General features: G+C 47.8%; 1 protein-coding gene across 1 annotated transcript; it reads left to right on the top strand.

Annotated features, from left to right (window-relative positions):
- The first annotated feature begins 9,601 nt into the window (after positions 1–9,601).
- On the top strand, positions 9,602–18,427 carry NECAP1 (NECAP endocytosis associated 1). The gene is made up of 8 exons (XM_033925289.1): positions 9,602–9,795; positions 12,896–12,996; positions 13,085–13,189; positions 13,287–13,368; positions 14,837–14,945; positions 15,203–15,365; positions 16,770–16,866; positions 17,516–18,427. Exons 1-8 carry the CDS (start codon positions 9,617–9,619, stop codon positions 17,559–17,561), a joined length of 882 nt encoding a protein of 293 aa, XP_033781180.1. The 5' UTR covers positions 9,602–9,616; the 3' UTR covers positions 17,562–18,427.
- Positions 18,428–27,926: the final 9,499 nt, after the last annotated feature.

Below are 27,926 nucleotides of genomic sequence, written 5' to 3'. Positions count from 1 at the left end.
CTTTATTCCACACCTCTGGAACCAACTCCCCCCCCAACTTAGACAACAGAACTCATTATTAACATTCCGTAAATCGGTAAAGACCCTCCTCTTCAATTAAAGATCTCCTCTGTCTTCTCCCCCCCTTAGGCCCCACCCTCCACTCTCCTACCACCTTCCCGAAATTCCAGTATGACCCTCTCTTACTCTATCCACTAACAAATTGTACCTATACGCTTATAACTTTCCTTAAACTAAACTACTGTATTTCCCCCTTCTCTCTCTCTGCTTACTCTCCCTGTATTTAATTCTCTCCAAAAACTAAATCCAATCACTAAACCTGTTGTACCACTTATATGTCTAGTTGCTCCCCACTGTGTATGTTCATTTGTAAACCGTTCTGAGCTATTGGGAGGACGGGATAAAAATCTAAATAAATAAATAAATAAAATAAAATAAATAAATAAATGAGTGAGAGAAGGGGCTCAGAGAGTATGTGAGAGAGCCTTCAAATGACTGAGAGAAGGCGCTCAGAGTATGTGAGCCTTCAAATGACTGAGAGAAGGCGCTCAGAGTATGTGAGCCTTCAAATGAGTGAGAGAAGGCACTCGGAGAGTATGTGAGAGAGCCTTCAAATGACTGAGAGAAGGCGCTCAGAGTATGTGAGCCTTCAAATGAGTGAGAGAAGGCGCTCAGAGTATGTGAGCCTTCAAATGTGAGAGAAGGCACTCGGAGAGTATGTGAGAGAGCCTTCAAATGACTGAGAGAAGGCGCTCAGAGTATGTGAGCCTTCAAATGACTGAGAGAAGGCGCTCAGAGTATGTGAGCCTTCAAATGAGTGAGAGAAGGCACTCGGAGAGTATGTGAGAGAGCCTTCAAATTACTGAGAGAAGGCGCTCAGAGTATGTGAGCCTTCAAATGAGTGAGAGAAGGCACTCGGAGAGTATGTGAGAGAGCCTTCAAATGAGTGAGAGAAGGCGCTCAGAGTATGTGAGCCTTCAAATGAGTGAGAGAAGGCACTCGGAGAGTATGTGAGAGAGCCTTCAAATGAGTGAGAGAAGGCGCTCAGAGTATGTGAGAGAGCCTTCAAATGACTGAGAGAAGGTGCTCAGAGTATGTGAGCCTTCAAATGAGTGAGAGAAGGCACTCGGAGAGTATGTGAGAGAGCCTTCAAATGACTGAGAGAAGGCGCTCAGAGTATGTGAGCCTTCAAATGAGTGAGAGAAGGCACTCGGAGAGTATGTGAGAGAGCCTTCAAATGAGTGAGAGAAGGGGCTCAGAGAGTATGTGAGAGAGCCTTCAAATGAGTGAGAGAAGGGGCTCAGAGTATGTGAGCCTTCAAATGACTGAGAGAAGGCGCTCAGAGTATGTGAGCCTTCAAATGACTGAGAGAAGGCGCTCAGAGTATGTGAGCCTTCAAATGACTGAGAGAAGGCGCTCAGAGTATGTGAGCCTTCAAATGAGTGAGAGAAGGCGCTCAGAGTATGTGAGCCTTCAAATGAGTGAGAGAAGGCACTCGGAGAGTATGTGAGAGAGCCTTCAAATGACTGAGAGAAGGCGCTCAGAGTATGTGAGCCTTCAAATGAGTGAGAGAAGGCACTCGGAGAGTATGTGAGAGAGCCTTCAAATGAGTGAGAGAAGGCGCTCAGAGTATGTGAGCCTTCAAATGAGTGAGAGAAGGCACTCGGAGAGTATGTGAGAGAGCCTTCAAATGAGTGAGAGAAGGCGCTCAGAGTATGTGAGAGAGCCTTCAAATGACTGAGAGAAGGTGCTCAGAGTATGTGAGCCTTCAAATGAGTGAGAGAAGGCACTCGGAGAGTATGTGAGAGAGCCTTCAAATGACTGAGAGAAGGCGCTCAGAGTATGTGAGCCTTCAAATGAGTGAGAGAAGGAACTCGGAGAGTATGTGAGAGAGCCTTCAAATGAGTGAGAGAAGGGGCTCAGAGAGTATGTGAGAGAGCCTTCAAATGAGTGAGAGAAGGGGCTCAGAGTATGTGAGCCTTCAAATGACTGAGAGAAGGCGCTCAGAGTATGTGAGCCTTCAAATGACTGAGAGAAGGCGCTCAGAGTATGTGAGCCTTCAAATGACTGAGAGAAGGCGCTCAGAGTATGTGAGCCTTCAAATGAGTGAGAGAAGGCACTCGGAGAGTATGTGAGAGAGCCTTCAAATGAGTGAGAGAAGGGGCTCAGAGAGTATGTGAGAGAGCCTTCAAATGAGTGCGAGAAGGGGCTCAGAGTATGTGAGCCTTCAAATGACTGAGAGAAGGCGCTCAGAGTATGTGAGCCTTCAAATGACTGAGAGAAGGCGCTCAGAGTATGTGAGCCTTCAAATGACTGAGAGAAGGCGCTCAGAGTATGTGAGCCTTCAAATGAGTGAGAGAAGGCGCTCAGAGTATGTGAGCCTTCAAATGAGTGAGAGAAGGCACTCGGAGAGTATGTGAGAGAGCCTTCAAATGACTGAGAGAAGGCGCTCAGAGTATGTGAGCCTTCAAATGAGTGAGAGAAGGCACTCGGAGAGTATGTGAGAGAGCCTTCAAATGAGTGAGAGAAGGCGCTCAGAGTATGTGAGCCTTCAAATGAGTGAGAGAAGGCACTCGGAGAGTATGTGAGAGAGCCTTCAAATGAGTGAGAGAAGGCGCTCAGAGTATGTGAGAGAGCCTTCAAATGACTGAGAGAAGGTGCTCAGAGTATGTGAGCCTTCAAATGAGTGAGAGAAGGCACTCGGAGAGTATGTGAGAGAGCCTTCAAATGACTGAGAGAAGGCGCTCAGAGTATGTGAGCCTTCAAATGAGTGAGAGAAGGCACTCGGAGAGTATGTGAGAGAGCCTTCAAATGAGTGAGAGAAGGGGCTCAGAGAGTATGTGAGAGAGCCTTCAAATGAGTGAGAGAAGGGGCTCAGAGTATGTGAGCCTTCAAATGACTGAGAGAAGGCGCTCAGAGTATGTGAGCCTTCAAATGACTGAGAGAAGGCGCTCAGAGTATGTGAGCCTTCAAATGACTGAGAGAAGGCGCTCAGAGTATGTGAGCCTTCAAATGAGTGAGAGAAGGCACTCGGAGAGTATGTGAGAGAGCCTTCAAATGAGTGAGAGAAGGGGCTCAGAGAGTATGTGAGAGAGCCTTCAAATGAGTGAGAGAAGGGGCTCAGAGTATGTGAGCCTTCAAATGACTGAGAGAAGGCGCTCAGAGTATGTGAGCCTTCAAATGACTGAGAGAAGGCGCTCAGAGTATGTGAGCCTTCAAATGAGTGAGAGAAGGCGCTCAGAGTATGTGAGCCTTCAAATGAGTGAGAGAAGGCGCTCAGAGTATGTGAGCCTTCAAATGAGTGAGAGAAGGCACTCGGAGAGTATGTGAGAGAGCCTTCAAATGACTGAGAGAAGGCGCTCAGAGTATGTGAGCCTTCAAATGAGTGAGAGAAGGCACTCGGAGAGTATGTGAGAGAGCCTTCAAATGAGTGAGAGAAGGGGCTCAGAGAGTATGTGAGAGAGCCTTCAAATGAGTGAGAGAAGGGGCTCAGAGTATGTGAGCCTTCAAATGACTGAGAGAAGGCGCTCAGAGTATGTGAGCCTTCAAATGACTGAGAGAAGGCGCTCAGAGTATGTGAGCCTTCAAATGACTGAGAGAAGGCGCTCAGAGTATGTGAGCCTTCAAATGAGTGAGAGAAGGCGCTCAGAGTATGTGAGCCTTCAAATGAGTGAGAGAAGGCACTCGGAGAGTATGTGAGAGAGCCTTCAAATGACTGAGAGAAGGCGCTCAGAGTATGTGAGCCTTCAAATGAGTGAGAGAAGGCACTCGGAGAGTATGTGAGAGAGCCTTCAAATGAGTGAGAGAAGGCGCTCAGAGTATGTGAGCCTTCAAATGAGTGAGAGAAGGCACTCGGAGAGTATGTGAGAGAGCCTTCAAATGAGTGAGAGAAGGCGCTCAGAGTATGTGAGAGAGCCTTCAAATGACTGAGAGAAGGTGCTCAGAGTATGTGAGCCTTCAAATGAGTGAGAGAAGGCACTCGGAGAGTATGTGAGAGAGCCTTCAAATGACTGAGAGAAGGCGCTCAGAGTATGTGAGCCTTCAAATGAGTGAGAGAAGGAACTCGGAGAGTATGTGAGAGAGCCTTCAAATGAGTGAGAGAAGGGGCTCAGAGAGTATGTGAGAGAGCCTTCAAATGAGTGAGAGAAGGGGCTCAGAGTATGTGAGCCTTCAAATGACTGAGAGAAGGCGCTCAGAGTATGTGAGCCTTCAAATGACTGAGAGAAGGCGCTCAGAGTATGTGAGCCTTCAAATGACTGAGAGAAGGCGCTCAGAGTATGTGAGCCTTCAAATGAGTGAGAGAAGGCACTCGGAGAGTATGTGAGAGAGCCTTCAAATGAGTGAGAGAAGGGGCTCAGAGAGTATGTGAGAGAGCCTTCAAATGAGTGAGAGAAGGGGCTCAGAGTATGTGAGCCTTCAAATGACTGAGAGAAGGCGCTCAGAGTATGTGAGCCTTCAAATGACTGAGAGAAGGCGCTCAGAGTATGTGAGCCTTCAAATGAGTGAGAGAAGGCGCTCAGAGTATGTGAGCCTTCAAATGAGTGAGAGAAGGCGCTCAGAGTATGTGAGCCTTCAAATGAGTGAGAGAAGGCACTCGGAGAGTATGTGAGAGAGCCTTCAAATGACTGAGAGAAGGCGCTCAGAGTATGTGAGCCTTCAAATGAGTGAGAGAAGGCACTCGGAGAGTATGTGAGAGAGCCTTCAAATGAGTGAGAGAAGGGGCTCAGAGTATGTGAGCCTTCAAATGAGTGAGAGAAGGCACTCGGAGAGTATGTGAGAGAGCCTTCAAATGAGTGAGAGAAGGCGCTCAGAGTATGTGAGAGAGCCTTCAAATGACTGAGAGAAGGTGCTCAGAGTATGTGAGCCTTCAAATGAGTGAGAGAAGGCACTCGGAGAGTATGTGAGAGAGCCTTCAAATGACTGAGAGAAGGCGCTCAGAGTATGTGAGCCTTCAAATGAGTGAGAGAAGGCACTCGGAGAGTATGTGAGAGAGCCTTCAAATGAGTGAGAGAAGGGGCTCAGAGAGTATGTGAGAGAGCCTTCAAATGAGTGAGAGAAGGGGCTCAGAGTATGTGAGCCTTCAAATGACTGAGAGAAGGCGCTCAGAGTATGTGAGCCTTCAAATGACTGAGAGAAGGCGCTCAGAGTATGTGAGCCTTCAAATGACTGAGAGAAGGCGCTCAGAGTATGTGAGCCTTCAAATGAGTGAGAGAAGGCACTCGGAGAGTATGTGAGAGAGCCTTCAAATGAGTGAGAGAAGGGGCTCAGAGAGTATGTGAGAGAGCCTTCAAATGAGTGAGAGAAGGGGCTCAGAGTATGTGAGCCTTCAAATGACTGAGAGAAGGCGCTCAGAGTATGTGAGCCTTCAAATGACTGAGAGAAGGCGCTCAGAGTATGTGAGCCTTCAAATGACTGAGAGAAGGCGCTCAGAGTATGTGAGCCTTCAAATGAGTGAGAGAAGGCGCTCAGAGTATGTGAGCCTTCAAATGAGTGAGAGAAGGCACTCGGAGAGTATGTGAGAGAGCCTTCAAATGACTGAGAGAAGGCGCTCAGAGTATGTGAGCCTTCAAATGAGTGAGAGAAGGCACTCGGAGAGTATGTGAGAGAGCCTTCAAATGAGTGAGAGAAGGCGCTCAGAGTATGTGAGCCTTCAAATGAGTGAGAGAAGGCACTCGGAGAGTATGTGAGAGAGCCTTCAAATGAGTGAGAGAAGGCGCTCAGAGTATGTGAGAGAGCCTTCAAATGACTGAGAGAAGGCGCTCAGAGTATGTGAGCCTTCAAATGAGTGAGAGAAGGCACTCGGAGAGTATGTGAGAGAGCCTTCAAATGACTGAGAGAAGGCGCTCAGAGTATGTGAGCCTTCAAATGAGTGAGAGAAGGCACTCGGAGAGTATGTGAGAGAGCCTTCAAATGAGTGAGAGAAGGGGCTCAGAGAGTATGTGAGAGAGCCTTCAAATGAGTGAGAGAAGGGGCTCAGAGTATGTGAGCCTTCAAATGACTGAGAGAAGGCGCTCAGAGTATGTGAGCCTTCAAATGACTGAGAGAAGGCGCTCAGAGTATGTGAGCCTTCAAATGACTGAGAGAAGGCGCTCAGAGTATGTGAGCCTTCAAATGAGTGAGAGAAGGCACTCGGAGAGTATGTGAGAGAGCCTTCAAATGAGTGAGAGAAGGGGCTCAGAGAGTATGTGAGAGAGCCTTCAAATGAGTGAGAGAAGGGGCTCAGAGAGTATGTGAGAGAGCCTTCAAATGAGTGAGAGAAGGCGCTCAGAGAGTATGTGAGAGAGCCTTCAAATGACTGAGAGAAGGCGCTCAGAGTATGTGAGCCTTCAAATGAGTGAGAGAAGGCGCTCAGAGAGTATGTGAGAGAGCCTTCAAATGACTGAGAGAAGGCGCTCAGAGTATGTGAGCCTTCAAATGAGTGAGAGAAGGCACTCGGAGAGTATGTGAGAGAGCCTTCAAATGAGTGAGAGAAGGGGCTCAGAGAGTATGTGAGAGAGCCTTCAAATGAGTGAGAGAAGGCGCTCAGAGAGTATGTGAGAGAGCCTTCAAATGACTGAGAGAAGGCGCTCAGAGTATGTGAGCCTTCAAATGAGTGAGAGAAGGCGCTCAGAGAGTATGTGAGAGAGCCTTCAAATGACTGAGAGAAGGCGCTCAGAGTATGTGAGCCTTCAAATGAGTGAGAGAAGGCACTCGGAGAGTATGTGAGAGAGCCTTCAAATGAGTGAGAGAAGGGGCTCAGAGAGTATGTGAGAGAGCCTTCAAATGAGTGAGAGAAGGCGCTCAGAGAGTATGTGAGAGAGCCTTCAAATGACTGAGAGAAGGCGCTCAGAGTATGTGAGCCTTCAAATGAGTGAGAGAAGGCGCTCAGAGAGTATGTGAGAGAGCCTTCAAATGACTGAGAGAAGGCGCTCAGAGTATGTGAGCCTTCAAATGAGTGAGAGAAGGCGCTCAGAGAGTATGTGAGAGAGCCTTCAAATGACTGAGAGAAGGCGCTCAGAGTATGTGAGCCTTCAAATGAGTGAGAGAAGGCACTCGGAGAGTATGTGAGAGAGCCTTCAAATGAGTGAGAGAAGGGGCTCAGAGAGTATGTGAGAGAGCCTTCAAATGAGTGAGAGAAGGCGCTCAGAGAGTATGTGAGAGAGCCTTCAAATGACTGAGAGAAGGCGCTCAGAGTATGTGAGCCTTCAAATGAGTGAGAGAAGGCACTCGGAGAGTATGTGAGAGAGCCTTCAAATGAGTGAGAGAAGGGGCTCAGAGAGTATGTGAGAGAGCCTTCAAATGAGTGAGAGAAGGCGCTCAGAGAGTATGTGAGAGAGCCTTCAAATGACTGAGAGAAGGCGCTCAGAGTATGTGAGCCTTCAAATGAGTGAGAGAAGGCGCTCAGAGAGTATGTGAGAGAGCCTTCAAATGACTGAGAGAAGGCGCTCAGAGTATGTGAGCCTTCAAATGAGTGAGAGAAGGCACTCGGAGAGTATGTGAGAGAGCCTTCAAATGAGTGAGAGAAGGGGCTCAGAGAGTATGTGAGAGAGCCTTCAAATGAGTGAGAGAAGGCGCTCAGAGAGTATGTGAGAGAGCCTTCAAATGACTGAGAGAAGGCGCTCAGAGTATGTGAGCCTTCAAATGAGTGAGAGAAGGCGCTCAGAGAGTATGTGAGAGAGCCTTCAAATGACTGAGAGAAGGCGCTCAGAGTATGTGAGCCTTCAAATGAGTGAGAGAAGGCGCTCAGAGAGTATGTGAGAGAGCCTTCAAATGACTGAGAGAAGGCGCTCAGAGTATGTGAGCCTTCAAATGAGTGAGAGAAGGCGCTCGGAGAGTATGTGAGAGAGCCTTCAAATGAGTGAGAGAAGGGGCTCAGAGAGTATGTGAGAGAGCCTTCAAATGAGTGAGAGAAGGCGCTCAGAGAGTATGTGAGAGAGCCTTCAAATGACTGAGAGAAGGCGCTCAGAGTATGTGAGCCTTCAAATGAGTGAGAGAAGGCACTCGGAGAGTATGTGAGAGAGCCTTCAAATGAGTGAGAGAAGGGGCTCAGAGAGTATGTGAGAGAGCCTTCAAATGAGTGAGAGAAGGCGCTCAGAGAGTATGTGAGAGAGCCTTCAAATGAGTGAGAGAAGGGGCTCAGAGAGTATGTGAGAGAGCCTTCAAATGAGTGAGAGAAGGCGCTCAGAGAGTATGTGAGAGAGCCTTCAAATGAGTGTGACACCCCTTTGATGACAAAGAAGGGGCTCAGAGAGTGCGAACCTTCAACAGTGTGACACGCTCCTAATGAGTGAGAGAAGGCACTCGGAGAGTATGTGAGAGAGCCTTCAAATGAGTGAGAGAAGGCGCTCAGAGAGTATGTGAGAGAGCCTTCAAATGAGTGAGAGAAGGGGCTCAGAGAGTATGTGAGAGAGCCTTCAAATGAGTGAGAGAAGGCGCTCAGAGAGTATGTGAGAGAGCCTTCAAATGAGTGAGAGAAGGGGCTCAGAGAGTATGTGAGAGAGCCTTCAAATGAGTGAGAGAAGGCGCTCAGAGAGTATGTGAGAGAGCCTTCAAATGAGTGTGACACCCCTTTGATGACAAAGAAGGGGCTCAGAGAGTGCGAACCTTCAACAGTGTGACACGCTCCTAATGAGTGAGAGAAGGCACTCGGAGAGTATGTGAGAGAGCCTTCAAATGAGTGAGAGAAGGCGCTCAGAGAGTATGTGAGAGAGCCTTCAAATGAGTGAGAGAAGGCGCTCAGAGAGTATGTGAGAGAGCCTTCAAATGAGTGAGAGAAGGGGCTCAGAGAGTATGTGAGAGAGCCTTCAAATGAGTGAGAGAAGGCGCTCAGAGAGTATGTGAGAGAGCCTTCAAATGAGTGAGAGAAGGCGCTCAGAGAGTATGTGAGAGAGCCTTCAAATGAGTGTGACACCCCTTTGATGACAAAGAAGGGGCTCAGAGAGTGCGAACCTTCAACAGTGTGACACGCTCCTAATGAGTGAGAGAAGCTTCAAATGAATGAGACACACTGCAATCTCTGTTTTGTTAATATAAAGGCTAGTGGGTTATGGAATGGCTGAAGAAAGCGTTTTAGACATTAATGTTAAGAGAATTAAATGGAAACCCCATAAAGACCTGTTGCTAGCACTAAGAGAATCGCGCGGGAAAGCTGTGCGCGAGAGGTTTGCCAGCTGTGACGTCAGTGGCGCGCTCACCACATTCCACGTCGAGGTGGCGCTTCCTAACGGTCTCTTTGACGAAGCCTCGGGCGCGAGAGGCCACGCGAAATGCACCGAAACCTATTCAATAGCGCTGGGCTTCGGTGCTTTTAGCGCGGCTTTATAAAAAGAAAATAAAAAAGGTGTCAGGGCTGCTGTGATGAATTCTTTCGGGGCTTTGGGCTCCTCTGTATAAGGATGAGTTGTCGTTCCTTTAAGACACAGTTTTGGTTTAAAATTGCCACCCACTAGTGTGAACTGGGCTAAGATTATTCGGGGGGAAGAGGCTGGACTGGGCTCCCCGGTGGCTTAGAATAGAAGGAGAGCCCGTCAGTCTCTGCCGAAATGGACTACAGATCCCAGGATGCATCTGTGCTGCTGGAAAGGAGCCGCCGCCTCTTCCCTTTCGTAGCACCAGCCCGGCCTTGCCCGCTTCCAATATGGCCGCCGCGCAGCTTCCGCCCTCCAGCCCTGGCCCGGAAGTGGTCTCCATGGCGACGCCGGAAGCGCGGCGCGAGGGACGGAAGATGGCGGAGGTGGAGTACGAGTCGGTGCTGTGCGTGAAGCCCGAGGTCAGCGTCTACCGCATCCCGCCGCGAGCCTCCAACCGCGGCTACAGGTAGCGCCCCCCCCCCCCGCCCAACTCTCCCCCCTCGGTGCCTCCCTTTCCCTCTCCTGGAGCACAGAAAAGCCCAACTCTCCCCCTCCCTCCTCCAGCAACAGCGGTATAGAGAGGCCCAACTCCTCCCCTCCCCCAGCAGCAGCGCTACATTGAGACTCAACTCTTCCCCCTCAGTACCTGGAGCCTCCCTTTCCCTCTCCGGGAGCACAGAAAAGCCCAACTCTCCCCCTCCCTCCTCCAGCAACAGCGGTATAGAGAGGCCCAACTCCTCCCCTCCCCCCGTGCATGGGACCTCTGCGTCCCTCACTCTACCCCACAGAGCACCCAACTCCCCCTCCCCCAGCAGCAGCGCTACATTGAGACTCAACTCTTCCCCCTCAGTACCTGGAGCCTCCCTTTCCCTCTCCGGGAGCACAGAAAAGCCCAACTCTCCCCCTCCCTCCTCCAGCAACAGCGGTATAGAGAGGCCCAACTCCTCCCCTCCCCCGTGCATGGGACCTCTGCGTCCCTCACTCTACCCCACAGAGCACCCAACTCCCCCTCCCCCAGCAGCAGCGCTACATTGAGACTCAACTCTTCCCCCCTCGGTACCTGGAGCCTCCCTTTCCCTCTCCGGGAGCACAGAAAAGCCCAATTCTTCCCCTCCCTTCTCCAGCAACAGCGGTATAGAGAGGCCCAACTCCTCCCCTCCCCCGTGCATGGGACCTCTGCGTCCCTCACTCTACCCCACAGAGCACCCAACTCCCCCTCCCCCAGCAGCAGCGCTACATTGAGACTCAACTCTTCCCCCTCGGTACCTGGAGCCTCCCTTTCCCTCTCCTGGAGCACAGAAAAGCCCAACTCCCCCCTCCCTCCTCCAGCAACAGCGGTATAGAGAGGCCCAACTCCTCCCCTCCCCCAGCAGCAGCGCTACATTGAGACTCAACTCTTCCCCCTCAGTACCTGGAGCCTCCCTTTCCCTCTCCGGGAGCACAGAAAAGCCCAACTCTCCCCCTCCCTCCTCCAGCAACAGCGGTATAGAGAGGCCCAACTCCTCCCCTCCCCCCGTGCATGGGACCTCTGCGTCCCTCACTCTACCCCACAGAGCACCCAACTCCCCCTCCCCCAGCAGCAGCGCTACATTGAGACTCAACTCTTCCCCCTCAGTACCTGGAGCCTCCCTTTCCCTCTCCGGGAGCACAGAAAAGCCCAACTCTCCCCCTCCCTCCTCCAGCAACAGCGGTATAGAGAGGCCCAACTCCTCCCCTCCCCCGTGCATGGGACCTCTGCGTCCCTCACTCTTCCCCACAGAGCACCCAACTCCCCCTCCCCCAGCAGCAGCGCTACATTGAGACTCAACTCTTCCCCCCTCGGTACCTGGAGCCTCCCTTTCCCTCTCCGGGAGCACAGAAAAGCCCAATTCTTCCCCTCCCTTCTCCAGCAACAGCGGTATAGAGAGGCCCAACTCCTCCCCTCCCCCGTGCATGGGACCTCTGCGTCCCTCACTCTACCCCACAGAGCACCCAACTCCCCCTCCCCCAGCAGCAGCGCTACATTGAGACTCAACTCTTCCCCCTCGGTACCTGGAGCCTCCCTTTCCCTCTCCTGGAGCACAGAAAAGCCCAACTCCCCCCTCCCTCCTCCAGCAACAGCGGTATAGAGAGGCCCAACTCCTCCCCTCCCCCAGCAGCAGCGCTACATTGAGACTCAACTCTTCCCCCTCAGTACCTGGAGCCTCCCTTTCCCTCTCCGGGAGCACAGAAAAGCCCAACTCTCCCCCTCCCTCCTCCAGCAACAGCGGTATAGAGAGGCCCAACTCCTCCCCTCCCCCCGTGCATGGGACCTCTGCGTCCCTCACTCTACCCCACAGAGCACCCAACTCCCCCTCCCCCAGCAGCAGCGCTACATTGAGACTCAACTCTTCCCCCTCAGTACCTGGAGCCTCCCTTTCCCTCTCCGGGAGCACAGAAAAGCCCAACTCTCCCCCTCCCTCCTCCAGCAACAGCGGTATAGAGAGGCCCAACTCCTCCCCTCCCCCGTGCATGGGACCTCTGCGTCCCTCACTCTTCCCCACAGAGCACCCAACTCCCCCTCCCCCAGCAGCAGCGCTACATTGAGACTCAACTCTTCCCCCCTCGGTACCTGGAGCCTCCCTTTCCCTCTCCGGGAGCACAGAAAAGCCCAATTCTTCCCCTCCCTTCTCCAGCAACAGCGGTATAGAGAGGCCCAACTCCTCCCCTCCCCCGTGCATGGGACCTCTGCGTCCCTCACTCTACCCCACAGAGCACCCAACTCCCCCTCCCCCAGCAGCAGCGCTACATTGAGACTCAACTCTTCCCCCTCGGTACCTGGAGCCTCCCTTTCCCTCTCCTGGAGCACAGAAAAGCCCAACTCCCCCCTCCCTCCTCCAGCAACAGCGGTATAGAGAGGCCCAACTCCTCCCCTCCCCCAGCAGCAGCGCTACATTGAGACTCAACTCTTCCCCCTCGGTACCTGGAGCCTCACTTTCCCTCTCCTGGAGCACAGAAAAGCCCAACTCCCCCCTCCCTCCTCCAGCAACAGCGGTATAGAGAGGCCCAACTCCTCCCCTCCCCCAGCAGCAGCGCTACATTGAGACTCAACTCTTCCCCCTCGGTACCTGGAGCCTCACTTTCCCTCTCCTGGAGCACAGAAAAGCCCAACTCCCCCCTCCCTCCTCCAGCAACAGCGGTATAGAGAGGCCCAACTCCTCCCCTCCCCCAGCAGCAGCGCTACATTGAGACTCAACTCTTCCCCCTCGGTACCTGGAGCCTCACTTTCCCTCTCCTGGAGCACAGAAAAGCCCAACTCCCCCCCTCCCTCCTCCAGCAACAGCGGTATAGAGAGGCCCAACTCCTCCCCTCCCCCCGTGCATGGGACCTCTGCGTCCCTCACTCTACCCCACAGAGCACCCAACTCCCCCTCCCCCAGCAGCAGCGCTACATTGAGACTCAACTCTTCCCCCCTCGGTACCTGGAGCCCCCCTTTCCCTCTCCGGGAGCACAGAAAAGCCCAATTCTTCCCCTCCCCAGGGCCCCAGCAAGGGAGGCAGCGGCTCTTTCCCTGGTGGGTGTTGCTCACTCCTTCGCTCCCTCCACAGGGCTTCAGACTGGAAGCTCGATCAGCCTGACTGGACCGGCCGCCTCCGGGTCACTTCCAAGGGCAAGCTGGCCTTCATCAAGCTGGAGGACAAAGTGTCAGGTAAGGGCAGTGGCCAGGGTGGGTTCCCGTCTCGATCCGGATCCCACAGGTCTCACCTTCCCTCACTTCTCCTCTCCTCTCTCCACAGGTGAGCTTTTCGCCCAGGCTCCAGTGGATCAGTATCCTGGCATCACGGTGGAAGCTGTCACTGACTCCAGCCGTTACTTTGTCATCCGTATCCAGGATGGGAACGGTAAGAGCAGAGGGGGAAACACTACCTGCTGAGCCCAAGAGGGGCAAGCGTACCAGCGAGAGCGTGTCATGTTCTTTCTGTATCTTCTTCTCCTCAGGAAGAAGTGCATTTATTGGAGTTGGTTTCACTGATCGTGGTGATGCTTTTGACTTCAATGTGGCCCTGCAAGATCATTTCAAGTAGGTTTTCTACTTTTCTAAATTCCTGGCACTATCGTCACTGCCAGCAATCCTTCTGCACAGCTGCGATACCTGCTAATTCATCCCTTAGACCAGGGGTCCTCAGCTGTTTTAAACCGGGGGCCAATTCACAGTCCGTCAGACTGTTGGGGGCCAGACTATAGTTTGAAAAAAAAAAAATCATGAACGAATTCCCATGAAAGAAGAATACAAGACTCGCTGTACTAAATAAATCAGCCTTCTCCGGACACATCTCTTTGGCAACAGAAAGACATTCTTTAACAAATTCTCCCTCTACAAACGCTATTTATTAACTTGGCAACTTGAAAACTTGCTCCCAATGATGAAATATTTAGCTGTTTTTGCTGAGTTGTTAATCCATTTTTCAGTTTTAATATTTTGTCTTTTCTCACTTGTCTGACCAAACAATCATATTTGCCTGTCGAGTTTTGTAGTGTTGACCTTGAACACAGCTACTAAATCCTGGCATACTAGACAAACAGCTCCCTCCTTGTACTGCATGAAAAAGTAATCATAGGTCCACTGTTCTTTGAATATCCTGCACTCGGAGTCAGTTTTTCTTTTCATTGACATAATTGTTTCCTATGGAAGGGCACACGTAGCTATCGCATCTGCTGCTGGCCTGTGCTTCTGGGTACTGGGTGACAGGAGGTATATGAATCCACACACTTTTTGTTGGTGGCGTGAGGCTCCAGTTAGGCCCAGGGTGTGGACAACTGACCGGCGGCATTGCTGGTCTGCTGTTGTAGTAACTGAGGGAGAGTAGGGGGCCTTGCTCTGGGCCTGGCTATTACCTGACTGTCTCAGCATAGTGATGGTGGCTCGGCATGTCACATCACCATGTCCCCCAGCCGATGCTAATGATGGGCGGGGGGCGGGAGCCAGGTAAATGACCTTGGAGGCCCATAGTTTGACAACCCCTTCCTTAGACCATCTCTTACTGTGTGACTTTCAGCATGGAGTCACTCGTAACTGCAACCTTCAGACCACAAATCTCAATCCTACCTCTGCCACGATCTCTCACTGCTTCACCTTCAGCACGGAGTCATTCACCTCTGACACCTGTAGGACATTCAATCCCTCTCTGCCACCATTTATCACTGTGTCAGTTTCACAGAATTGCCGAATCAGGCAGGGCCCTCAAAAGTGAATTATCTTGCTTGTACCTAGAGTTAGCTGTTAGCAGAGAGTGGCACAGTGTTTAGAGTTATAGCCTCTGCACCCTGAAGTTGTGGGCTCAAACCCCATGCCGCTCCTTGTGATCCTGAGCACGTCACTTAATCCCCCCATTTCACCAGATACATTAGATAAATTGTGAGGGAAAAATGCTTAAGTACCTGAATAAATTCATGTAAACCATTGTGAGCTCCCTTGAGAGAACAGTATAGAAAATTGAATAAATAAATATGTAAAAAGATCATATGGCCTTGTTTTGTGTTCCCCACAGATGGGTAAGGCAGGAGTCGGACCTCTCGAAGGAATCCCAGGAGACAGACAATCGTCCTAAGCTGGACTTAGGTTTTAAGGAAGGGCAAACCATCAAGCTGAATATTGGAGTAAGCAGATAACTCTTGCCCTCCTGTAAAGGAGGAAAAATGGGGTACCCCAGCCTCAGAACTTTGAGGGTATTTAGTAACTGAGAACAGATCTTGCTACTGGTTTTAATTGTGTGACCAGCATAGATGTTTAGAAGGAGCTGCTGATCTTTGTGTTATTCTGCAGGGAATGTTCTGCTTTAGGGAACCATATGTTTCACTTGCTTGAAGCACTGACTTTGCTCTGATAACCTCCTGCTTCTATCTGTCTTTAACAGCAGATGAAGAAGAAAGAAGGGACATCCCGTTCACGCCCATCAGGAACTGGAGGCCTGGGCATCCTCCCACCTCCTCCTGGGGGGAAGATTGGCCCTCCACCTCTCTCTTCTGCTGTCATCTCAAATCATGTGCCGACGGTATTGCAACAGCCAGCCAGTCCAGGTAAGAGGTCCGCTCGGCATAACTCACAGCTTAAGCAAGAGGAGACAAGTCCTCCTGATAGAGCTGTGCAGATGTTCTTCAGAACCCCCAGTACTATCACTTATATAGCACTGAAAGGTGTATGCAGCACTGAACTCAAGCTGAGCGGAGTTAAGATTTAAAGCAGTCTTGAAGAGGTGGGCCTTGAACACTGCCAGAGACGGAGCCTGCCGTAGGGATTTGGGCAGCTTGTTCCAAGCATACGGTGCAGCAGGTTAGAAGGGACAGAGTCTGGAGGAAGAGAAGGGACTTACCAGCTGAGCGGAGTTCACGAGGGGGAGTATAGGGGAAGATAAATGAAGAGAGAGAGTGAGGGCAGTATTTGAGTGAATATTTGAGCAGCTTGTTTCTCAGATCAAAATGATAGTGACCAAAATTCTTGTTGGATGATTATTTGGATTTAACTTTGTATTGATAATAGTTTAGGATGAGTTACATTCTGGTACAGCAGACGTTTGAGAACTGACCTCTGGTGATTAGATTTATTGAAACATTTTTAAAACCAAGGATAGTACAGTGGATTGCAGGACCTGAGACAGCGTGGTTTCACTACCGACGGGTCTTGTCAGACAAATCTGATTAATTTCTTGTATTAGGTGATGAGGGAGAGCACTTGATGTGCTGTATTTAGATTTTAGCAAAGTCTTTGACAAAGTTCTGCATAAGAACATAAGAATAGTCTTACTGGGATAGACCAATGGTCCATCTAGCCCATCTTTGCGGAGGCCAATAAAATTCACATGTAACTGGCAAAAACCCAAATAGTAGCAGCATTCCATGCTACAGATCCAGTAGTGGCTTCTCCCATGTCTGTCTCAACAGTAGACTATGGACTTTTCCTCCAGGAATTTGTCCAACCCTTTTTTTTTTTTTAAACCAGCTACATTAATCACTCTTACCACATCCACTGGCAATGCGTTCCAGAGCTTAACTATTCTCTGAGTGAAAAAAATTACTCTTTGGGTTTTGGCCAGGTATTAGGGACCTGGATTGGCCACCGTGAGAACGGGCTACTGGGCTTGATGGACCATTGGTCTGTCTCAGTAAGGCTATTCTTATGTTAATTGCAATTATTGGTGCTGATTAAGTCCATTAGCAGATGTTAAGGCCCAAGAAAAAGATCTAGCTGGAAGATGTAGAAAGCTCTGGCCAACCCAGCAACAAAAGCCGTTTGGAAGCGTTTTTCTTTTGCCAGGTCAAAGAGGGGAGGAGCTGTGCCTGGCGCCTGCTCAGAAGAGCAAAGGCACAGCTCCGCCGATCAGGGTATAGTAGAAGACCATTTCTGCAGTGGGAGCAAATCCGTAATTGTGTTGGCGCAGACAGGAAGGCTGTTCACTCCTATTTCTTCGTCTCTGTTTTTCCCAGATATCCTCTTTGATTTTAGCTCTTCTGCTGTGTCTTCGAAGGACTCAGTAGCCCAGCCATCCAGTGACCTCTGGGAGGGTTTCAACAGTGCAGCTAGGTAAGTGCCCTTTGCACCAGGGATTCTGCTATGGCCCAGATAAAAGCTAACTTTCAGATTTACTCTGTGTGTACTTGACAATAAGTTTAGTAGGTAATGTCCGACAGGACCTGTTGGGGATAAATAGCAATGTAAAGTTACGATAAGATGAAGAAAGCAGATTATATTTATAACAGTGCTGTAAGTTCAGGTGGAATAGGGAGGGAGAGCGGGTCAATTGTTTAGCTGAGTATAGTGGTTCTAGAATGGGCCCAGAGGCAAGTCACAGGGCTGTGACGTAAATTAGATATCTGAACTGAACAGTGTCGGGGTGTCTGAGTTTACATTCAGTAGGGTTCTGATAATGATTCAAAATTTCACCAAATTACTTATTGTCAAGTACACACAGAGTAAATCTGAAAGTTCTATACTATTGCCTCCTGAGGTCTCTGATCTCTGTATTTCCTCTGAATATCTACTTATTGTATTGCGCTGAATGTCCAGCACTCTTGATTGTAAACCGCCTAGAAGTCGCAAGATTGTGGCGGTATAGAAGAATAACGTTATTATTATTATTATTTTGAAGTCTGAGATGTTCAGGAAAGGTGAGGAGAGGGTGCTTGCGCCTTAGTTAACCTCTAGATACCTGTCTTCTTTCCTTCTTTTGCAGTGGCCTGCCTTCCCAGCAGCAACAATCTAGCTGGGTCCAGTTCTGAGAAGGGCTGAAAGAAAAGATGGGAGAATGGTGAGGACCAAATCGCTGCTGCAGGGAGACGCCATGTGGCTCTTTCTTAACTCTGCCTCCCCAGTGCTCTACCGATGGAGGGGGAGGGGAAGCTTTGTGGCTGTACAGAGCTATAAAAAGTAGGACACAGGCCCCTCTTTCTGATGCCCTCCTTGACCTTAGAGACCCTCTAGCCAGTCAGCGTAAGGTACCTTACTTCCTGCATGCCAGAAGTTCCTTCCTTGAGTCATGTAAGACCGTTCCCATGACACCCCCTACCCCAAGGTGTTGCTGTACTCCTTCGCTTGTAGAGAAGGCATCATTGTACGTGTATGTAACGTTGCCAGCATTAGCACACGCATGCACCTCGGGGGAGGGGAGGTACCAGTATCCCATATCTGCTGGACTATCACAGGGGAAGGGACGGAAGAAATGAGGCTCTCTGTTACCTTTTCCTTAGAGCTCAGTCAGGTGCCCTGTACAAAGCCCTGCATGTTCTGCTTTCCTAAACAGTGTTAATGTGCTAGTGGGGAACGTGATTTTAGGTCTGCAGGAATAGGAGACCTCGGGTTCTCACTCTAGTACTATTTACAGACTTTAATGCAAGTACCTTAGCCTTGTGTGTCTGGGCTGAAAGATCATGGACAAGTAGTATCCTGAAAAGAATTACGTATTGTGAGCTGCTCTGAGCACCTCCCATGGGATCAGTGCTCTAATCGTGTGTGTGCTGTGCTTTATCCCTTTAGTATAAGATATAAATCTTAATATATAATGCATTGAGTGAAATTATGATCTCGCGTCTGTATATATAAAGTTATGTTTGCATCTGTGCAATAAAAGAAAAATGTTGGTGTTGAATGGAGATGGTTTCTGAGATTTATGTAGTGTGTATGAACCTACGCATGATAAAAGTTCCTGCACTGAACTTAATTGCTTCCCAACAAACATGAAAATAGCTGCAACCAGAGGGTCGATTTAAACCAGAACCCCAGCTGTAGGAACAGCGACCCTCACAGGAACTAAACTCTCACAGCTTCTAAAGCCCTTTAATAAGAGTCTGCTACGTAATTCAGTCCCACATTCTTGAAACCGATCAAAGAGAGTCTTCCCTAAATGATCAATGATACAACTTGCGGTTTCTGAAGAGTAAATCAGACAGTGCTACCTGGGTGTGGGGGACCCGTGTGCGTTCCTCAGGGCTCAATGATGCATCCTTGCCCAAGGGAGATACAGCTGGTCTTTTACAGCAGCTAACTGGAACACTGGCTGATGGGGCTGACGTCTGCAGAGATGGAGACCTGCCCCAGCAAGGCACACAGAACAGGAAAGCTTACAATTCAACAGCACAGCTCAGCTCCCACCTTTCTCTGACATGAACTTCTTTAAGGCTTTAGGAATTAGGTTTTTATTCCAGGTACAGTTATTCTCATAAAACACTTTATATGGTAGCTGGAGAGGAAGAACAGGAGCACATCTCACTGGGGTCTTGCTGGAGTTTAAGGATCAGGGTGTGTGTGAGCTGGGAAAAGGGAGGGGGGGTGTTCTGTCTTAGTGAGTTCTCTAGAATTGAGAAGAAAGGGATTCTGGGTTGGCTTGTTTGGTGGGGGTTATGTCTTCTCTTTCATGACCTTGGGTTTTTCTATCAGCAGTGTTGGCATTTATGGGTAAATAACATGGTAAATGACAGCCGATAAAGACCCACGTGGTCCAGCCAGTCTGCCCAACTGGTCCTGTCGTACCCTCATGTTTCATTTCTTTCTTTCTCGTATCTTGTGGACTTTTGTCAGGTGCCCCTATTTGCCTTTTCTTTGTGCTGAAGTCTCTTGTCCATACTGCCGGTGTGGATAGTGCCAGAGCAGCCTGAATGTTAAGTGTATATTTAGAAGGAACCTCCATCCTGGTACTGTTCGTATTGTGCCAGAGTCGTCTTTAGGAAGTTTCAGGACTGTTCTGGGCATAGCGTCACTGAAAATTCACGGAGGGTTCATTTTTGGTGTGTAGGAACAGCCAACTGTGATCAATTCCCACTACAGCACCTCAGCAAGTCAGTTAACCCTCCGTTGCTACTTAGATCATCAGCCCACTGGGGACATCTAGTACCACTATAAAAATGATTAATTATAGTAATATTTTTTACACAGCAGTTAGCATTTTTCAGATTCAGATTACATAGCAAATTACCTTCAGAAACTTCTCTGGGAACCTTACATTTTGTCACCAGGGGTAAACCTAGGTACACAAACATCTCTTGGATCAAGCCTTTATCTTATGATTCTAAAACGGAATAATTGCTAAAGTCACAAGTACTTGTTAGTTCCCCTCTGGAGTCTCACACAAGTGAAACTGAATTGCATCAATGCCCCTGCAATACCCACTTACTAAGACCCCCCTTACGCACAGCTCTGCCCATGCCCCTCACTCTTGCCTCTGCTATTCCAGTATTAATATACCACCCAAAGATCTAGGACTATTCCATTATTTAGATCCCTTTCCCCTAAGCCCACATCAATTTTATTTGTGATTGTTCAAAATTTGGTTTCACTGAGACAGCCTATAAATTATTGTGGAATTAGTAGTCAGGTATTTGATGAATCATGAGTTGACATTTGATGCTGTCCTGACACAGGTTTATCTTAGTGGGATGCCTCCAATGGTGTCTTTGAAGATCAGGTTTACCCTGATGGGATCCCTCTGATGATGTCTCTGAGGATCATTTTTAAAAAGATTTCTAACCCGTTTAAACCTAAGCAATTTACAAAATACAGACATAGTTATCGCACAACATACAAATAAAGAAAACTTATTTGGGGACTGATCCAATCATTTCACAGCACTTATACTGTGGTAGTTTTGATCAGTGTCCGGAGTTGATGTTTTTCAGGGAATGAGGGATGATATTATGCTGTTTTTATTTTAACTGTCGACATGTCATTGAGAGAAGACAAAATGCCTCTCAATCGGAACAATGTCTCAGTTGTCAGCCCACTTCATCTATGTCCTTTTTATCAAAGGTTATATCAAGTACAATTACAAGCAGCTGTTTAGATCCATGCCAGTCTGCATTTAGAAGGTCTCATGGAACTGAAATTTTGTCGTTGTCCCAACTGACGTTATCAGCTAAGGATTTGATGTCGTATGTTCTTCGCTCTGAGACTATTGAATAGTGCATTGCAGTAGTCCAAGTGGGAGAGGACTAAAGGCATAGAGTAGTTGAGTGAAGTCAGACTCGGAAAAGTAGTTGTGAAAATGAGTGTCCAGTGTTTAGGTCCCACATTACAGTCAGACGTGAAAGACCAAAGGCTCTCTGTGATTGATATGAAAGGAATGAGCTGGGCCACAGCCTAAGAACATAAGAATAGCCTTACTGGGTTAGACCAATGATCCATCAAGCTCAGTAGCCTGTTCTCACGGTGGCCCATCCAGATCACTAGTACCTGGCCAAAGATTAGCAAGATTTCGGAACCCCAAATAGGAGCAACATTTCATGCTACCGATCCAGGTCAAGCAGAGGCTTCCCCCGTGGCTCCTTCTGCAGTCTCTGGTTCTGATGTATCTGCACGGTCTAATTGGTACAAGGGGTCCAGCAGTATAGGGTGGACCCCTTCAAACTTTGTCACTGCTCTGAGATGGCTTCAGCTGGTCCTAACATTCAAATTAAAGCGACCCATTTCTCGTCTCCCTCTCTGCCCCGGTTTACCATAGGCTCACTCTGGCAGTCCTGGACAGTATCATTCTGCCTAGCTGGTTAAATAAACCAGGTACGAGCCATCCCCACCCTCCAGCTATTTCAAGAAAGACAAGGGATTAGTTTCCAGCTGAAGCAGATTGCTTCAAGTAATCAAATATTTAATGAGGCTATTGGATAAGAGTTTAATCTTGTAATTCTATATTATTATAAAGTCATTAATATAATGTTTAGTGTCAGAAAACCAGACCTGCTGATACACCTCACTCCAGCACTGAGACCCTCACACACATATTACAGAAGAGGGAATAAGAATAAATGAAACCTAGGTCAGAAGCAGTGACAGACTTGACCCCAGTGTTTTAACAGAGCTTTCCAGTGATGGTGGGAGGAGCAGCTGGGCACTGCTTGATGCCAATCAAATGACAGTGCCAGAGGAAAGTGGGTAGATCTCTGTGAGGCTCCTCCTCCTGGGGTAAATTGGGGCTATAAAAGTGGAGATACCAGGACAGACTCCGGAAGATTCTGTCTCAGGGTCTGTATAAGGAGGTGAGTTTGATCCTGGGGGAGGGAGATTTCTGTACTGGGCTGAGGGGTAAAGTCACAGAGAGCAGAGACAGAAAGTCTACAGATAAACCAGCTGCTACAGAAATGGGGTCTTGGTATGGAGCTAATGCAATACCCACTTCTCCCCCTCCCAAAGAAACCTTTCCACTTTGCCCCTCTTCTCGCCTTCAACTTTTTCATCATTCTACATCTCCTCTCTTGCCTTTGTCCTTCCTTGCATGCTATCCCTGCTGCATCACTGTCTTAAATTTCTCTCCGTTACCTCTAGCCATCAATTCTGTTCTCCAGCCTGCCACACTCCTCTTTTTTCATTGACCCATCCTATAGAGACCACCTCAGCTGCCTCTATCTCCTACATACATACCTCTTCTTTCCATTCTCCCTTTCCTCAGCCACAGACCAAGACCTCTCTCGTCTTTACCTCTCTCCTGTACAAATATGGGAGTTCCCAGAAGGTTCTAGTGGATGGAAACATCTGCTTTTAACCCTGGTAGGGATGTTGCAAGGGATGAGTTGGAAGATGCCCGTACACTAGCTTTCATGCCAGGACTGAGCAAAAGATGGCAATATTTATTCCATTTTCTAGACCCTTCTTCCAGGGAAGCTCAGAATAGTTTACATGAATTTATTCAGGTCCTGAAGCATTTTTCTCTGTTCCGGTGAGATCACAATCTATGCAATGTACCTGGGGCAATGGGGAGGATTAAGTGACTTGCTCAGGATCGCAAGGAGCGGCATGGGGTTTGAGGGTGCTGAGGCTTTAACATTAACCACTTAACCACTCTAGAAATCAAAATGGAGTAAAAGTGAGCCAAATCTAGGGCAATGAAGCCACTGTGACATCACTGATGAGGTTGGCTCTTATTGGTGGAATGAGACATTATGATGTCACAATACCAGCTCTGGTTATCAGAGGCTGAAACTTTTCACACTGTATTCATTCAATTTTCTAGACCATTCTCCCAGGGGAGCTACATAAATTTATTCAGGTGCTCAAGCATTTTCCCTCTCTGTCCTGGAATGTACCTGGGGCAATGGGGGGATTAAGTGCCCAGGGTCACAGGAGTAGCGTGGGTTTAAACCTACAACCTCAGGGTGTGGAGGCCGCCTCTTTTAACCACTGTGACACTAGATTTTCAAAAAGCTTTTGACAAAGTCCCGTATGAGAAACTTCTGAGAAAATTAAAAAGCCAAGGGATGTTTATGTTTATTGCTGGTTATATACCGCTCTTTGTTAAAACATCAGTGCAGTGTACATCAACTAAAAAGGAAAAAAATGCCAATAATTATAGTAGAGGTGTAAAGAAAAGAAATTTAAAAAATATATTAATTTAGTTGTTGTATGATCCAATGCCCAGCTAAAGATTAAAACCATATAATAAAAACAAAACTAGGAAGGAAATGACAATCCAAATAAATAGGTTTTTAAAGAAGCTCTAAATTTAGTATAGGTTGTGCTCACAGCGAAGTTCATGAGGGAGAGAGTTCCCAATGCAAAAAATGCAGAGTTTTGAGTAGACTAGGGGACACTCGATGAAACTGCAGGGAATAGTTAAGCTCTGGAACGTGGATAGCGTAGCTGGTTTTTAAGAAAGGTTTGGACAAGTTTCTGGAGGAAAAGTCCATAGTCTGTTATTGAGAAAGACATGGGGGAAGCCACTGCTTGCCCTGGATCGGTGGCATGGAATGTTGCTCCTAATTGTCTGTAATTTCTTAAGAGAAGCCTGTGGATGGTATTACAATTGTCCAGTTTTGAAGATTTGCAGCAGGAAGTATCAATATACGGTTATATAGAACACATCATATGCAGGGAATAGAATCAAGATCGAACTACTGAGACCAACTGAGGATGAAAAGTCAAAGCTGTATAGATGGTAATGTTGTTTTGTGGACTGGGAGCTGGTTGAAAGATAGAAAACAGAAGGTAAGGTTAAATGGCCAGTTCTCTCAAGAAAACAGATTTTGGGAGAAGTGTGGGCTCTGCCAAAGTGAGTGGAAATCCATGGCTGGTCTATGGGAAAGTTTATTTGATAGATTTCATCAAGCCCTTGGAGGAAGGGGAGCATCCGCTTCATCCCAGACGACCTGAAGGACCCATGTGTTACATTTGGAGGACGCAATGTCAAAATCACCCAAGAAACCGTGCTAGACAAACCATGGTTCAATGATAAGGCCTCTTCTCACTATGTCCAGAGTGAAAAGAAAGGAAGGAGCCTTTTGGCAAGGGCTGGAGAGCATGGAAGCAACTATGAGACTTTAGGTTTTAATAATATCATAACTCATGCAGTGCCTTTGAAGCCGGGAGATTTCTTGATGAGAACAGTCTCAATGCCCTGAGTTACAGCTGTTCAGGGCTTAGGGTGTCTCAGTTTTAAAAATTGAAAGTGAATTCAAATTATTGGGGGGGGGGGGGGTTATCTCGATTTTGGTTTAACTTTCGAGGTAAAACATTAAAAAAGTTTGATCAAGAGATATTTCTTGAAGCTCTGGCTATCTGCGTCTTGGTTGATTCTTTCCTGTCATAATTATGGAGTTCTTTTCATATTTTAGTCTGTACACTGCTCCATTCTGCAAGTCTTTGGTAAACTAAGAGCTCTTAGATTGTCTCTGACTGAGCCTGGTTTTAGAATTGACACTCAGTCTCTCCTCCTAATGGTTCAGGGTTTCAGCTGCCTCACACCTTCACTTCCCTACTCTCTGGGATCAGAAGATTAAAGATGAGTTTTGGATTTTTCTCTTCTTGATTCTGTGCTAATAAAGAATAAAGACGATGATTAAGATCATTTCATCTCATTATTGTTCTTGAGGCCAGTAAGCCAGGATGAACCAAGCTGAAAACCTGCAATGATCTTTCACACTGACGGAGTTTTAACGAGTTGATCAATAGGTCAGAGGTCAGATTGTGTCAAAAAAAGACGGGGAGACAGCAGTGCACCCACAACCACTGGCCACGTAAGAACTTTTGGGACTATGACACTGTGTAAAGAGGACGTGATTAAGTATACAAAGTGCTCTCTTTGGAACTATGATTAGTGTTGGAGAGCATTGAAGATGGGAGGGGAATAGAAGTGGATGGTGGTTTGTACCACGGAGTTTTCCCTCTGAAAGGACGTCCCATCTCTCTGCAGCTAAGCACTTGGCTTGTTTGTGTGTTTTTCATGGTTTTTGTATTACCACACTTCTAGACACTGTCTTGTACAGATCCTTGTGCTAGGTAGCACCTTACAACCGGATGCAGCACGGTTTTTTTTCTTATGGTTGAGGTTTTTCCGTGGCTGCGGCCGGCTGTAAGAGGAGCCGATGATTGAAGCAGGTCAGCTGAGTAGCTGAAAATTACGGGGCTCTGGCTCTGAGGGTCGTTTTGTATAAATCTGTGGTTTATGCTACGGGCTTGTACACCACAGTTTCTAGTATAATTTATCAGAGTGGATTATTTATTTACAGTATTGATACGGACAAATTTTACCTTGTTAACATTTAACAGACACATGTAAATACCAGACCCCCATATTGTTAGCCTCCTTCTCAGATGAATTGTCTCACAGCCTCTCTCTAAGGAGTGATCTCAGACCCCAGTCCCTCTCACTGTGCCCTAGTCCTTCCTCACTTCAGGGCTGTCCTACAATTCTCCTCAAACGACCCTTTTGTGGGCAGTGGCTCTCTGTATCTCGGCTCCCAAGACTGCAAGCCACAGGGCCATGATGCTCAGAAAACAGGATTCTCTGTTTGACGCTATAGTTCAAAATTTCATACAAAAATCACACTATTTTATCCAAAATTAATACAAACAACGCCAGAAAGTAAACTTCAAATGCGCCTGTTTAGCTTTCAAAATCCTACATGGGATCCTCCCCCCATGTATCCCTCTTTCTTGGAACTCCTCAAACCCTAATTCCACCAGATCCACCAACAAATTAAAACTATCCTTCCCCTCATTAAGAGGCATTTCCCATAAAGGAAAACTAGGGACCTCCCTTCCCTTCAGAATCACCGAGCTCTGGAACAACCTTTCCTCCCCTCTTTGGAACCTGAGCTCTCTCCAACTTTTCCACAAACATCTGAAGACCTGGCTATTCTCAAAAACCTGATACTTACTCCATCCCCGACATTCTAAGCCCTCTATAACTCTTCATACCTGGACCTCTAACCCTTCATTGGAGTTCCTTTCTATCCCTTCTCCTGTAAACCGTGCCGAGCTCTACGAATGTGGAGATGATGCGGTATACAAACCTAAGATTTAGTTTAGTTTAGATTGTCACTTAAGAAAAATTTGTATCCTAACTGGTTTTCTCATTTAAAAATTTTATGCTTCCGTTATGTAATGTATCACCTTTTAAATAGCATTTTTACTGTATGATCGGTTCTTATTTGTTGTAAACCGCCTAGAACAGACCTCATTCTGGCATCTCAAGACCCTCCCCCTCCCTCCCGTTCTAACAGTCCTGAGACCCTCACACGGAGCTCTGCCAATGCACCTCACTCCCCGCCCATATCATCACCCTGAAATATCACTTTAGGCCCAGGTGATCTCTTGCATCCTGCTCAGTCAAGACTGAAGCAAAGAGTTCATTTCGTCTCTTTTGCCCGAATGCTCCTTTAAGTTCTTCATGATCTAATGCTACCACCGATTCCCACACGGGCTTTCCGCTTCTAATGTACCCAGGAAGGTTCTTTCTATGAGTTGTGAGAAGTATTCTCTTCATGCGGCCCAGCATGCAACTATGTGAATTATTTTTGCTTAAGTTGCCATTAGAGAATGACATGGTGACAAAATTCATCACCGTTCCCGTCCCCGCGGATAACCGCGGGAAACCATCTTCATGTCATTTTTTAAGGAGAGGGAAGAATCAGAGTATGAATGGCCACAACCACTGACCCACAAGCTTTGCTATGAAGAATGCTGGTGTAGAAGGACTGAGGTTGAAATAGACACTAAAAAATGACATGGGATTATTTTCCGTGGTTATCCGCGGGGACGGGAACGGTGATGAATTTTGTCACCGTGTCATTCTCTAGTTGCCATGTCTATGTGTAGTTCTATTTCGTAACTTTAAATATGTTTTCTTTTAAAGAGATGAGCTACTTCAGGGACTTATCCCTACCTTATACACTCAGGTGGATGCTGCCACTCTTCTTTGAAGGTTATGGGTCTGGAAGTTTCCCCTTATTCATGCACTGTCAGGCCAATATTTAAACCCTACGGCCAGCTGACGCATTTCAATACAGAAACAGAGAAAAATGAAGACAAAGACCATCTGGCTTATCCACTCTGACCATCTATAGGGAGCCCATGTACTTCTTCACAGCTTTCTTGTGTTCATATAGTTTTCATTCCACCACCTCCACTGGGAGGCCATTCTGTGAATTCACCGCCTTTCCATAAAGAAGGATTTCCCAAGAAGGCAGATGGGGAAGACCAGGAATCATTTCAGGATCCATAGAGGCTCAATTTATAAGCATTTCAACTCCGCTTTGCTCTATCCATGAAGCTGCAATCTGGAATCTTTAAAATAGTTGGGGCGGGGGATTAGACCAGTATTAAAATGGAGTCACTTCCTTATACAAAATCGGCAAAGGAGTGAGGTCGGAGTTGTCTGATTTGCTGTGTTAGTACGTGTAGGCCAGTGTGTGGCTTCATTCTCGGATCCTCTAGCACACACAGTGCAAATGAGTGACTGGCTTGTGATAAATAGTGGTTTCCTCACTGGTAACTCAATCATATTTACTTTTATTTTCTAATAACTTTAGTGCCGCATTCTGTAAAGTGTTTTTCTAGCTTGGATTTCTGTAAAGTTCCCTTTGAGTAGCCTGATAAGATCATTAATGCAGTGCTCTAAAGCTGAGAAGTGTGCTCCCTCTGTGGCACAGTACAGTTACTTACCTGTAACTGATGTTCTCCATGGACTGCAGACTTCATCTTCCTTGCCCTAGAAAAACTGTTCTTATGTCTCTGTGAACCAAATCTCATCTTAACATCTGTCCCACCTCCCCTCACATTTTCTGCATTGCCGCAATCTCGTTACCATATCAGAGCTGGATAATCCCTCAGTGCACCCCTTCAGATCATGGCTTTAAAAATGTAAGAAAAGACTTCTTACACTTCTG

This window comes from Geotrypetes seraphini, chromosome 16 (genome assembly GCF_902459505.1).
Source record: "Geotrypetes seraphini chromosome 16, aGeoSer1.1, whole genome shotgun sequence".
In the NCBI taxonomy this organism is placed as follows: Eukaryota; Metazoa; Chordata; class Amphibia; order Gymnophiona; family Dermophiidae; genus Geotrypetes; species Geotrypetes seraphini.
Note: the sequence above shows the minus strand (reverse complement) of the source record. Positions and strands in the feature narration are given on the sequence as shown.

Coding starts and splice junctions, on each gene's coding strand:
- NECAP1 (XM_033925289.1), top strand. CDS start 9,617: ATGGCCGCCGCGCAGCTTCCGCCCTCCAGCCCTGGCCCGGAAGTGGTC. Junction 14,946..15,202: donor CCATCAAGCTGAATATTGGA/GTAAGCAGATAA, acceptor TGTCTTTAACAG/CAGATGAAGAAGAAAGAAGG. Junction 16,867..17,515: donor GGTTTCAACAGTGCAGCTAG/GTAAGTGCCCTT, acceptor CTTCTTTTGCAG/TGGCCTGCCTTCCCAGCAGC.